We start from the raw sequence: 13,504 nt of genomic DNA, 5'->3' as shown, positions 1-13,504 counted from the left end.
ATAAAACAATTATGGACTTTAAACATTTTTTTCAATTAGAATCAGAAGAACCATTTTGATGATTTGATGGCAAATGGTCTAAAACTTAGACAATTTTGATAAAGTATTACAGTTTTTAGGGTTCCGTCCCCAAAGGGTAAAACGGGATCCTATTACTAAGACTCCACTGTTCGTCCGTCTGTTACCAGTCTATATCTCATGAACCGTAATAGTTAGACAGTTGAAATTATCGCCGATGATGTACATATTTCTGTTGCCGCTATAACAATAAATTAAATACTAAAAAACTGGTCAAGTTCGATTCAGACTCGCGCACTGAGGGTCCCGTAGGTACTCGGGTATTTTTTTCGTCATTTTGCACAATAAATCAAAAACTAAGTATTATGCAAAAAAAACCTGTTTTAGAATGTGCAGGTAGCCCTTTCATATGATGCCCCACTTGGTATAGTTATCTTAATTATTTTTTGTGTTGTAACCACAAATTCACGGTTTTCGGATTTTTTACTTGTGTTATAAGACATATAACACATGACCTACCTGCCAAATGTCATGATTTTAGGTCGACGAGAAGTACCCTACAGGTTTTTTGACAGACATGACAGACGGACAGACAGAAAAATAACAGAGTGATCCTACATGGGTTCCTTTTTTCCTTTTGAGGTACGGAACCCATAAAACAAACCCCCTGGTCCTAAATAAAAAAACAAACGTTCAGCTTATAAAAAGACGTTTTTTTTGCTAACCTTAAAGAATTTTAATAACGCTGTTAATAGTTTCAATCTAAAATTACAAAAGCTTTTAAATTGGCTTCAAATTAATTAATTTGGTGCTTTGATAGTTTTCTTAATGTAAACAACTCCACGTCGTTTACTACCCTAAAGTGATCATTAGATATTTTAGATTTTTAGGCCCACTTGCACAAGAAAATATTTTAAACTGATAACCCCAAAATTTATTGTTTCTTTTATTTATTTTTCACAGAATTCATCTACTTACCAAGTTTCAACAGTAGGTGCTCTTATAGTTTCGGAAAAAAGTGGCTGTGACATACGGACATGACGAATTCATAAGGGTTCCGTTTTTTGCCATTTGGCTACGGAACCCTAAAAATCACTTCACTCCCTTGCTCTGTTGCGACGTGATTGAAGGACAAACCGACAAACAAACCCACTTTCGCATGTATAATGGGGGTATAGTGATTTAGAAGATTCCTGTTCAGTAGGTAGGTGTAGGTAATTTCTCACAAAAAGATGTTAAAAACATCTGTTATATGACAGACAGACTTACATACTTAATTTGGAACGAGATGAAGAATTGAATATTCAGCAGCAAATTAGAAACAATTAAATCTTTCACCAAGTTAGATAACAAGAAAGATAAACCACGTTGAATTTGGAATTTAATGCGTTTAATTTTCACCACAAATTACAATAATGGCTCATGAGTATCTAATTAAGTAGTGTCGGTAAAGTCCGTTACTGTACTGCATACTGCATACTATGTGAACGATAAAAAAGCTTGGATTTGACTCGCTCCAGCAATGCACGGGGCTGCAATGGCTTGTATAGTACGGTATAATAACATTGTAAATTGAAAAATTAAAAAGAGCAACCGCCGAGTTTCTTGCTGGTTCTTCTCGGTAGGAACGGCATTCCGAACCAGTGGTAAATTAAAACTACCTGACTATTCATAAGCACTTGTAAAAAGTTTACATGAATAAAAAAAACATTCTATTCTATTCTATTCCATAGCCTAAACGAATCATATCATGCCGTTATTGGTTACCTCCTTTTAAAGTAGGTGGTACATCTTAATCTAAAAGGAAAAGGTGGCTGACTTTATAATAAGGATAATGATACATAATGTACTCCAAAAAGTTAGAGGTGCATGCCCGGGTTTGAATCCCCTACTCTTGAATAGCTCTTTTAAAAATACTGTGGGTCTGGGAACATCATTTTTCGATTTCTAGATCCGTTTGTAAAATATGATGTTTTAAAGTGCAAATTTTTATTAGAGTCAAGTGTGTGTGCCCCCCTCCCCCCACCTCTATCAGCCAAATGGTAGTACATAGGAACGTGAAAAAATTTACAGCAGTAGTATATATAATCAATTTTAAAGGAAAGCCATAATGGCTAAGTAGGGTTCACAGGTTAATGAGTTATAAGTACATATCTGTTTTTCTAGGATTGTGACTACGGAACCCTACACTGCGCGTAGCCCGTCACGCACTTGGCCGCTTTTATATGTTTAGTAATTTAGACGAACTCTCTGTATTTTTCGCTTGTCACGGTATGGACTATAGGGTACAAGAGTACACCCAAGTGGACCGTCTCCTTTAACCATAGAGTCGTAACGTAACATTAACCGGCCGACATGCAACTGAGCCTACGTTTACTTAATTAAAATAGGGTTCTTTAAGGTTATTTCTCTCCCATAAAATAGACAAGCAAATAAACGATTGTCTACTCTAAACTAAAACAACCTAGATAGTTGGCGCAACGCCAAAAATGTCGTCGACCCCGAGTCGGCTCATCCCAGCCAGCCGGAATGTTCGACGGCACATCTTGTTCCTGGCGACCTGTGACTCATCCAACCTTCATTAGGACATCAGCAGAGGCGTCTCTAGCCCTTGTGGCGCCCGTGTGCAACCAGTACCCTGGCGCCCTCTAGTCTAGTAGGAGCAGGGTCAAAATGGAATACTAACAGTTATATTTTCAAACGGAAATTCGGATGCAAATGGTGCAATTTTAAATGATGACGGCGTCGGCCATAACACAAGCGCAGGGTCTTTGAGAGCGCCGGCATCGACGCATCTTTGGAGGTGTCGCATTAGAGGGCGCTCGGCGCCCCCTTAGACCCGGCGCCCGTGTGCGCCGCACACCCTGCACCATAGGTAAAGACGCCTCTGGACATCAGACTTGGCCCCGTGGGAGACATCTCGACCGAAAGGAACTCGTCCGAATGGCCGAGTCGCTAGTTTGCAATTTTTTTAATTATTTCGATAGTCAGATCCAAACCCACTCGCTAACTCACTTCTAGCTGCCCCTAGAGTAAAAAGACTAAAACGAGCTGATGTGCTCGATATCTGATGGACGTGGGAGCAGTGGCCAATGGCTCCCTCGTTTCTCAATACCAAATTCAGCACAAAAAATCTGCTTACAGTCCCCCGACTGATTGCAGATAATGACAAGGAAAAAAAAAATTCGATAGTCAAATCAACCGACAGTAAAATACTGAGGCGTTTGTTTATGTACATTGTACAGTCAAATACAAAATTGTTTAGCGAATCTCTCTGGTGCAGTGGTAGGCCCTGGATTCGATTACCGACAGAGACAATTTGGAAATTTATTGGTTTCTAAACATATAACTCAAGCACCTAACTCTGCAAAATTAGAGGTGCGGTCCGACCTACGATTAGGAGGCGCACGTCCTAATCACTAGGCTATCACAGCTTAAAATCTATACCAATAAATAAATAAGAACGTAAAATGCTCCTACTCTTACCTAGTTTACAGTTAGGTATTTCGGGATAAACATATAGGTTAACTACCTCCGATTCGTTAACCCCTAGTTTATGGTTAATCTGTTTAATGTTTTTGTTTATGTTAACTTGTTAATTGCGATGTTTTACGCAAACGGCCCAAATTTAGCTACCTAGTTTTTTTCTTTTTTTAAAAGAACATTAGCCCTGTTAAATGACTAATATTCCACTTTCCTCTCCAACTAAGCGTCAGGCTTGTGCTAGGAGTAGGTACGACAATAGTGCAACGGGCGGGGTTTGAACCGTCGACCTTTCGGTTTTCAGTCCACTCCTTTACCGAGCTATTGAGGCTATAAAGTTATCGTCGTACTCATAATGCTCAAGCTAATAGGTATAGGTAAGTATATATACCTTATCTTCGTCGTCAACCGATAGACGTCCACCGCTGGACAATGGTCTCCAGTAGCAACTTCCACACGCAACTTGTGCGTTCCCGTCTGAATCTAGCGGCTCTCTGGGACTAATTTTGACGACCTCCCTGGCGCAGTGGTAAGCACTGTCTTTATTTATTAGATCCCAGGTTCGATTCCTGGCAGGGGTTTGGAATTTTATAATTTCGTCGGGCGAGTTTCCATCCTTATGTCGTCGACATTCCATCTACACGCACGAAACGTTTTGCGTTATCATTCCTCATACGTATGGCTAAGGTTTGGAATACTCTTCCGCGATATGTGTTTCCTACCAATTACAACCCGGGTATCTTTAAAACAAGAGTGAATAGGCATCTTCTAGGTAAACGCGTCCCATCTTAGGCCACATCATCACTTCCCATCAGGTATGTTTGTGGTCAAGCGTATACCTATAATGAATAAAAATAAAAATAAAAAAATTCAAAATTTCTGGTCTGGTCTGGTCAGGCTTCGGCTGTGGCTAGTTACCTCCCTACCAGCAAAGCCGTGCCGCCAAGCGATTTAGCGTTTCGGTTCAATGTAGAAACGAAACGGGCATGGGTTTAATAAAAACTGCCAAACCCCTTCCAGGTTAGCCCGCTCCATCTTAGACTGCATAATCACTTACCACCAGGTGAGATTGAAGTCAAGAGCTAACTTGTATCTGAATAAAAAAAACCGGCCAAGTGCGAGTCAGGTTCCGTACTACAGTCGTATTTTTTCGACGTTTTGCACGATAATTCAAAAACTATGATGCATAAAAATAAATAAAAATCTGTTTTAGAATGTACAGGTGAAGACAGACAGCTAGACAGACAGACAGACAAGAAAGTGATCCTATAAGGGTTCCGTTTTTCCTTTTGAGGTACGGAACCCTAAAAGCATCATCTGTCTACCCACCTAGTGGGTGGTCTGCCAAGGCTGCACTTTCCGGTGCTAGGTCGCTATTCTAGCATCTTGAAACGTGAAATGTTTGTGTTCGGTCCATTGCCACTTCAGCTTCGCAACCCGCTGAACTATGTCGGTTCCTCAGCTTCCTCTGGTTCTCCTAAGGATCTCCTCGTTTCTCCTAGCACAATAAACCTATTATATCCTACGTCATCCGCATTTTTCGACTTTTTAGGGTTCCGTACCTCAAAAGGAAAAACGGAACCCTTATAGGATCATTTTGTTGTCTGTCTGTCTGTCTGTCAAGAAACCAACAAGGTATTTCCCGTTGACCTAGAGTCATGAAATTTGGCAGGTAGGTAAATCTTATAGCAGACATTTGGGAAAAAATCTTAAAACCGTGAATTTAGGGTTAGATCACACAAAAAAAAGTTGTGGTCATGAACTAATAATTATTATTTTCAATTATCAAAGTATGATAACTATATCAAGTGGGGTATCATATGAAAGGGCTTCACCTGTGGATTCTAAAACTGATTTTTATTTATTTTTATGAATCATAGTTTTTGATTTATCGTTCAAAATGTCGAAAAAATACGACTGTACTACGGAACCCTCGGTGCGTGAGCCTGACTCGCACTTGGCCGGTTTTTCAACTTTTATTAGTTCTGTAATTATCTATTGCTAGTTCGAAATGGTTTTCTTTAGGTATTTTATAAATTCGGTAGCTAATCAGGGTATTATTGGTTTGACATTCCGAAAAAAAACTTTATCAAACAAAATAATATTATAACCTAGCTAAAATATTATGTTATACCTAATATAATATATATTGATATATTATGTAAATGTATGCAACACTTAATTTAGGAATGTCGTTTGGTTATTTACCTACAGATAATATGGAGCATAGCTGAATATAATAATAAGGTAAAAGATTTCAAGACTCTAAGTGTATTTCAAAATCTTTTAATATATATTATTTTGCCAAGTCATGACAAGTTGCAAAATTATATCCTACTAGCTGTCCTGGCGAACTTCGTTCCGCCTAACAGTCGATTTTAAATTTTTCTCTCCATAAGAACCATCCTCGTACTTCAAGGAATATTATAAAAATTTGCGAAATCGGTTCAGCATAATTACCTACGTTTTACGCCGGAAAATCAAAGAGTTCCCATGGATTTAGAATAGAATAGAATAGAATAGAATGTTTTTTTATCCATGTAAACTTTTTAAAAGTGCTTATGAATAGTCAGGTAGTTTTAATTTACCACTGGTTCGGAATGCCGTTCCTACCGAGAAGAACCAGCAAGAGACTCGGCGGTTGCTCTTTTTAATTTTTCAATTTACAATGTTATTATACCGTACTATACAAGCCATTGCAGCCCCGTGCATTGCTGGAGCGAGTCAAATCCAAGTTTTTTTATCGTTAAACCGTTTAAAAAAAACCTTAATCCAATCGGGCGAAGTCGCGGGGATCATCTATAACCTAGATCTATATCTTATACCTAGACACACTAATATTATGAAGAGGAAAGTTTGTATGTGGTATGTTTGTTATTCAGCGACAATGACTGAACCGATTTGGCTGAAATTTGTCATGGAGATAGCTTATACTCTGACTTACCACAAAGTCTACGTTTTATATCGGAAAAGAGTTCCAACGGGATTAAAAAACGTAAATCCAATCGGACGAAGTCGCGGGCATTACACAGTAATTCGAATAAATCATTGAAGCTTGAGTAAAATAGGGAGCAAAAACTAACAAGGAAATATTATATTGAGTAGGTAAGTACATAGCTGAATACAAGACATATCATTCATTATGTCGTTAAAATATAGTAGGGTGACCACGATTCCTTATTGTCAGGCCAAGTCCGGAAAATTATTTGCACTTAAAAACTTAAATGAATAGAAAGCTGCGCGATTGCGGTTGAATGACAGATCAATGTCACGATTGCAATCACCTCTGATTGCTTAACGCTCACTCTCTACAATTCATTGTTGCAACAAGAATACCATAAATTCAGCCAATCACAATAATTGTGATTGATGCAGGTTTTACGGAATTGACCTACATACAGTGTTACTAAAACCTCAACTACTGGTTTTATAGACTTAAGATTTTGCTTTAAGTTTTCTCTATAATGTATACTGAATAGTACAAGTTCCTCATCAATCAAAATTCATGGGCGCCCCATCATATAGTATAGGTAGATACCTCATTAAAATATATTGACTTGTTTACATTTCACACTGGACAGAGAGGTTGACTGTTCACTGTTCACCACGTTTGGAGAGTTCGGACCCGAGGGTCTTGTTCTTGTTGTGCAATTTTTGAGCGAAAATCTGAAAACCTACAGTTTTGGAACCAACAGTGAAGTTTTACAAATGTAGTGACAGTTTATTAGCGATTTTTTTTGGATTTTTATGTGCCGTTTTGAGTTCGAAGTATTGCATAATTTTACGAAAGGTAACAGTTAATTCTAATAAATTTATTTTTACTTTCCCTTGCCAAAAAACTTTATATGAGTAATTTATTTATGAGCTATGTTTTCGTTATGTATAAAAAATATGGCGTAACATGAAATAATATTTTGGAATATTTTTATTGAGGTAGGTTTTTAAGATTGCTGTCTATTGGTAACAAATCTATTAGAGGTTGCATTTAATAAAAAAAATCTTGTATTTTACGTACCTAAATATGTAGACGTAAACCTAAAGTTTGTTTGGGTGTAGGTAGGTATGTCTAGTCGTCATCGTCACTAGTCGTAGAACATTCACGAGAACTTGCTAGAAAGTTCGTGTTCTCTATTGAGCAAACTTATAATCCTGTGATAGATTTATAGCGAACGTTATGTTTTTATAGTACCTAGGATGTTTTTATAGGGATTGAGTTTGGAATCTTATGCGAATAGACCTTTCGCAACATTTTTTAGAGTCATCAAACAATTAAGTCCAGGTAAATGTGTCTATGGCTCAGATCATTGCTTCTAAGTTCTAACACGAGAACTTGCTAGAAACTTTGTGTTCTCGATTGAACGAACTTTAGCAAATCAAACCTTTCCGTTGCTTGGTTACTAACCAGATGAAGTTTTTATAGAAAAAAATTAGTTAGGTACTCAAAATGGTATTTATAGGTACGCGAATAGAATTTTTAACAAGGTTTTTTTGTGTTTTTAAATATGATTATTATGTCGAATATTAGGCATGCTCGTAAGGAGTCTATTCTATACCACGTTCAAATGTGGATTCTAAAGTTTTAACACGAGGACTATTGCTAGAAACTTTGTGTTGTCGATTAGTAGGTAATTAAGTAATACATGAAAGTTCATTTTTAGGGTTCCGCACCTCAAAAATTAGCCAGGTAACCTCCCAGTGTGCCTGGGTGCTGCTGGTCCCTTTTGGATGCCTTCGGGCATCCGAGGGGAAGAGCAGTATTCGAGCCGGTGCACTCCGGTAACATGGCTAATAATCTCTCTTCGGGGATATTGTTAGCCATGGCTAATGACCTGGCAGGGGGAGGATTCTCCGCGTGTCCCTCTGACTAGCAGAGGGCACAGTGGACGAGGCGGAGGATGGGACGCGGGCGACGTGCGCGGGATCGCGTTGTTGCCCGTTGGGTCCCCGGGGGGAGGAGGCGCACATCGTTGGTGCGCCTCGGACGTGTGGTGGTGGACCTCGTGAGCGGGGTCCCCGGTGGAGCGTCCGCCTCGGCGGATGTCGCTGACTGGGTCGCGGTGGTTTGCTTCGGCGTTCCCGTGACCCAGTCGCCAGGCGACGTGCAGAAATGCCGCTGGGTTTTAGTGGGTATTCCGGTCGCTTCTCGGCCGGTGAGTCCCACATACCTTCCCTCCAGTTAGTTGGATGGCTTGTTAGCTGGCTGGCTTCCAGGAGGGGGGATGCGTAAACGCATTTCCCAGCGTTAAAAAAAAAAAGGGTTTGTAATTTATGTGGTCCACGCGGATGAAGTCGCAGGGATAAGCTAGTATAAAATAGTCGGACAGATCTTCCAGCTTAACCAGAGTTTATCTATCAGACGATCATGTAGCAAGCGGTCAAACCAGTTGTGGTGAGAATTGACTATTTTTATTTCCTCCGTGACAATATTAGAATATTTGATCTATTCGAGATTCGAGAATGCTTAGCATTTTTAAATCTATTATTTGGTGTTAAAAAGGGATAGACAATTTTATTAAATAAACTTAAATCTAAATTAAAAGTAAAGAAAAAAAACATTAAATTAAAACTAAAATAAATTAAATTAAATCTAAAACCTCATCGAGACCACCCCGCAGCGAGGCATTGTACCCAAGATGCTGGCAAGTGGCAGCATTACCTCTTTGGATGGCCAAACTAATTATTTTCTCCGAGAATTCTTTAAGGTTCCGTACCTCAAAAGGAAAAACGGAACCCTTATAGGATCACTTTGTTGTCTGACTGTCTGTCGTCGATCGTGCGTCGAGTAGAGAGTCAAGTCGTTATAGTTCTTGAACTTTATCTCGTATCCTTGAATATTAATGACTACCCTATCCGACTAGGTCGTCACAACTGTGATATCATGTGAGATGAGATGAGTCAGTCAGTCGACCCGTCCTTTAACTTTGAGTTTTAATTGACCTCCTGAGCTAGCGCGCACCATGATAAATTACCAAGCGTTTTTTCCCGCAAAATCTGTTAACTATAAAACTATACAGGATGTAACCAAAACGCTAGCAAAAACTTAGAATTATTGTTATACTACCTAAACACAATCCACTACCAATAAACATTTTGTAGTTTTAGTGATTTAGTACTTTTCAAACCCGGAATGACTCCGAGTGGCCTACTTACGCAACGTTTGTTGACCTCTATTTTATATTTTTTCCGCGTTTTTTTGTGGTATCATATCAGTAATCGTCAGTACCATCACCTGTCTTCGATTTTGCCAGCGTTCTGGTTACACCCTGTATAGAGAAGCGTGCGTGAAGTGCGAAGTGATCCTATATAAGGAACCCTTTTTCCTTTTGAGGTTTGAACCCTAAAAATACCGTGGAAACTCTTTGATTTTCCGCATATTATTATCCGGGATAAAAAGTATCCTAAAGAAGTATCTCCAAGTCTTTCTATGCAAAAAATCACGTCGATGCATCTGTAGCGACGCGAATGTGATTGAAGGACAAACCAACTAACAAACATGAGTTATGGTTGTTTGTTGGTTTGTTGCATTTAAAAGCAAGTTTTAAAATGCAACAAAAGTATTATAGTGTATGATTCTTTTTCTTTCCTAATTGATAACTTACAAATTAATATCTATTAAAATTTAAAAACGATCAAAAAGTAATTATAATACGATAAAGATAATAAAATAGGTATCTATAATAATAATTAATGCGTTAATAATATTATAAACAATTAATACCATGAATTTCCATAATTATTATATAGCTAAGTACCTATCTATTACTGGACGCAGATTTTAGGTACTTAAACACTAACTAAGAGTCAAAGGCTGAGATCTATAGCTCACTTTGACTTTGCACAGACTTATAATTGAGTTAAAACGAGACAGATTTTTGTGAGAGATATAGCTCTGTCTCGTTTTAACTCGGTCTTAAGTCTAAGCAAAGTCAGAGTGCGCTCTAAAGATCTCAACACTGAATGATAGCCACCAAGCTCATTGACATTTACTTTTGTAAATCCATTGAACGTTTTCCACGAAAGATGATTTTAATAACACTCAACGAAGCAGCAATGTAGAACTAACCAATGTCAAATGAGCTCGATGGCTATCGTAGTCTCTAAGTTAGCGGAGCACACTGCAAGGTGTAGCCGTGGGTTCCCCTCACTCGGTTGAATGTTCCAGATGCAGGTGTGCAAGCTGCAGGAGTTGGCGGTGCAGCTGTTCGACGCGGGCGCGGTGCGGCTCGGCGACATCGAGGCCAAGCTCGGCCGCCGCACTCCCATCTACTTCGACCTGCGAGTCGTCGTCTCGCACCCTAAGATTATGGTTAGTACTTAGTTTAGGTCTCATTTGAATACTAACCAATCAAAATGTGTAGATACCTACGTTATACTTAGGAACTAATAATATCTAAAAGTAGTTATGTCTGTGGTCACGTTTACACTCTCTTTTTTTTTTTTAATAGATATAGGTAGCGAGCAAACGAGCAGGCGGGTCACCTGATGTTAAGTGATTACCGCCGCCCATGAACATTTGCAGCACCAGAGGAGCCGCCGATGCGTTGCCGGCCTTTTAGGAATTTGTTGGTCCGCCCCTTGAATAACCCCATGTTATAATCTAGTGGGAACACCGCCGATGGGAGTTGGTTCCACAGTTTGCATGTGCGTGGAAAGAAGGATCTGGCACAGCGGACGGTCGAAGTGCACCAGACACCCAGATGGTGAGGGTGAAATTCCTTACGGTGGCGCGCGGTGCGGTTGTAGAAAAAAGAGGGTGGAATGAGGTCAAAAAGCTCTTCAGAGCACTCCCCATTATACAGGCGATAGAACACGCATAGAGAGCTAACGTCTCTGCGGTGCTCCAGGCTTTCCAACGAGCCGGTTAGTTTGGGATCGTCCACAAGTCGAATAGCCCGCCTTTGGATCCGATCAAATGGAAGGAGTTGGTACTGGGGTGCATTCTCAAGAATTTACACACAAATCTGTACTTATTTTTACAGAAACCACAGACATAATATAATTAGTTTCCATTCTTGAACGGGTCTACAAAATTACTTCGTGGTTTACTGTTACCTTGTTAGTTGTTTCTCACGATGCGCAAACTTTTTGCTCAAGTTGCTTGCCGATCACTACCTATACCAGAGACTGCCTATGCCTACTCAATACAATTGCCTAAGTACAAATTACGTACTGTACAATTACCTAAGTGCTTTAGTACGCAGCTTTGCAGACGTTTTGAATTTGAAACGATTAGAAGTGATTTTACTACCCGGTTCCGCCTAAAGAGATCTGCCTTGCTTCATTAAAATTGTACCTACTTATTATTTTTTTAATTTAAGTAGGTAAGTAAGTATTATTCTTACTGATGGTTAAAGAATCCATGCTAATTTCTATTAGAAATATGAAAATTTTCTGTTACTTTCTCACTTTTTCTCGTCCCATTCGCACAGAGATACCTAAGTACCTTGCCGCTAGCTTGTATCCCGTAGACGAATATTAAACGGAGGAGTTTTTACGGGATTTTTAAAAACCTAAATCCACGCGGGTGAAGTCACTAGATTTTTCATAATTTAAAATGAAAATATGTCTCCTCGATATAAGTAGGTATCTACATACTTATTAAACCAATAAAGTAAAATATACCTACATAATGCTCGTCCTTATGTTATTTATTTTCTCCTCATTCCAGCTGGCAATCACTCAACAGTTACAAATCTTGGCTTCCGAAATAGATCACGACATCCTGTGTGGCGTCCCCTACGCCGCGCTTCCCTTCGCGGCCGTCATGTCCGTCCACGCCAACACCCCCATGATCATGAAGAGAAAGGAAACCAAAATGTACGCCACCAAGAAAATCCTCGAAGGCGTCTTCGACAAAAACCAGAACTGCCTAGTCGTCGAAGACGTAGTGACATCTGGCGGCAGCTTACTAGAAACTGTCACTACTCTACGAGACGAGGGCTTGAAAGTCACGCATGCCGTAATAGTTCTCGATAGGGAGCAAGGTGGCGCTAGTGTACTTTCAGCAAATGGCGTCCAGGTGAAATCTCTTTTTACGATGACCGAATTAGTGAAAATTCTCCGAGATGCCGGCCGAATTAGCGAGGAAACTGTCGAAATTGTTTCCGATCACATTAAAGAATGCCAATTTGGTATGAAAGACAACTTGGAACAGATAGCGCCATTATGAAACGTTACGGGAACTTAGTACGCGACAGGTCGAGATGGCAACCGGGCATGAGGCGAGGGGACGCCCGATTGCTACCTCAACGTGTCGCGTACTAATAGTTCTAATAGTTGTATATAATAAGCTTAAAGATTATTTTAATCAGGCAAATAGCTAGTAGGTATAAGGTTGCTAAGAAGTAAATAAGTCAACACCTACTTTTACTTTAGTCTACTTATAAATCTATAATAATAATAGATACCTATAGTATATAGGAAAGTAGTTTGTTTAGCTATCTATTTAATTATTTATTTATTTATTATTATATTATGTATTAATTATTACCTACCTATTTTAATTTTTAGGTGTCTAACCACTATTACCTACCCACCATTATTAATTTCATTGAATATTTAATAAAAGGTCTACCCTTAGACAAGTCGAGCACAGCGGATCAATCTAATCTAAGTAGATAGATACGTACCTAACGCATCCAACATTTAATATATTATTTACTTAGGTTACCTTTACCTTTTAGGTTAGGTAGTTAGTTACCTTTGACAAGGAAAACTAAGGGTGTAAATAGGAGAGAGAGGGTTGAGAGAGGGGTAAGGGGTGAGAGAAGCATGTGGTAAATTATTTCTATTTATATGTATAAGTAGGTACCTACTTGTGGGTAACATAATATAATTAATACCTTCTAAGCTAACAATTAGAATTGACCGTTATAGAGGAATCACCGGGCAAAGCAGTCTCCGGCGCATGCAAATGTGTGTATTTAGCATAAGCGTTAATAGGTACCGTTGTCTATTTAAATATGGTACTACCTAATTAAATTTATTATACCTTAGTTATGGT

At 39.1% G+C, this 13,504-nt stretch overlaps 1 protein-coding gene across 2 annotated transcripts in view; it reads left to right on the top strand.

Moving 5' to 3' along the window:
* The window catches only part of LOC117983932 (uridine 5'-monophosphate synthase-like), a 27,770-nt gene extending 14,266 nt beyond the window's left edge, over window positions 1–13,504 (top strand). The window contains exons 1-3 of one of the 2 annotated variants that reach the window (XM_034970575.2): window positions 7,089–7,291; window positions 10,664–10,807; window positions 12,170–13,504. In XM_034970575.2, coding sequence (XP_034826466.1) covers window positions 10,664–10,807; window positions 12,170–12,670 — 645 coding nt within the window. In that variant the 5' untranslated portion in view covers window positions 7,089–7,291 and the 3' untranslated portion in view covers window positions 12,671–13,504. Of the gene's footprint in view, window positions 1–7,088; window positions 7,292–10,663; window positions 10,808–12,169 lie in introns of those variants that run through there. The other variant, XM_069499810.1, reaches the window with a different exon arrangement.

Source organism: Maniola hyperantus, chromosome 7 (assembly GCF_902806685.2).
Source record: "Maniola hyperantus chromosome 7, iAphHyp1.2, whole genome shotgun sequence".
Taxonomy (NCBI): Eukaryota; Metazoa; Arthropoda; class Insecta; order Lepidoptera; family Nymphalidae; genus Maniola; species Maniola hyperantus.
Note: the sequence above shows the minus strand (reverse complement) of the source record. Positions and strands in the feature narration are given on the sequence as shown.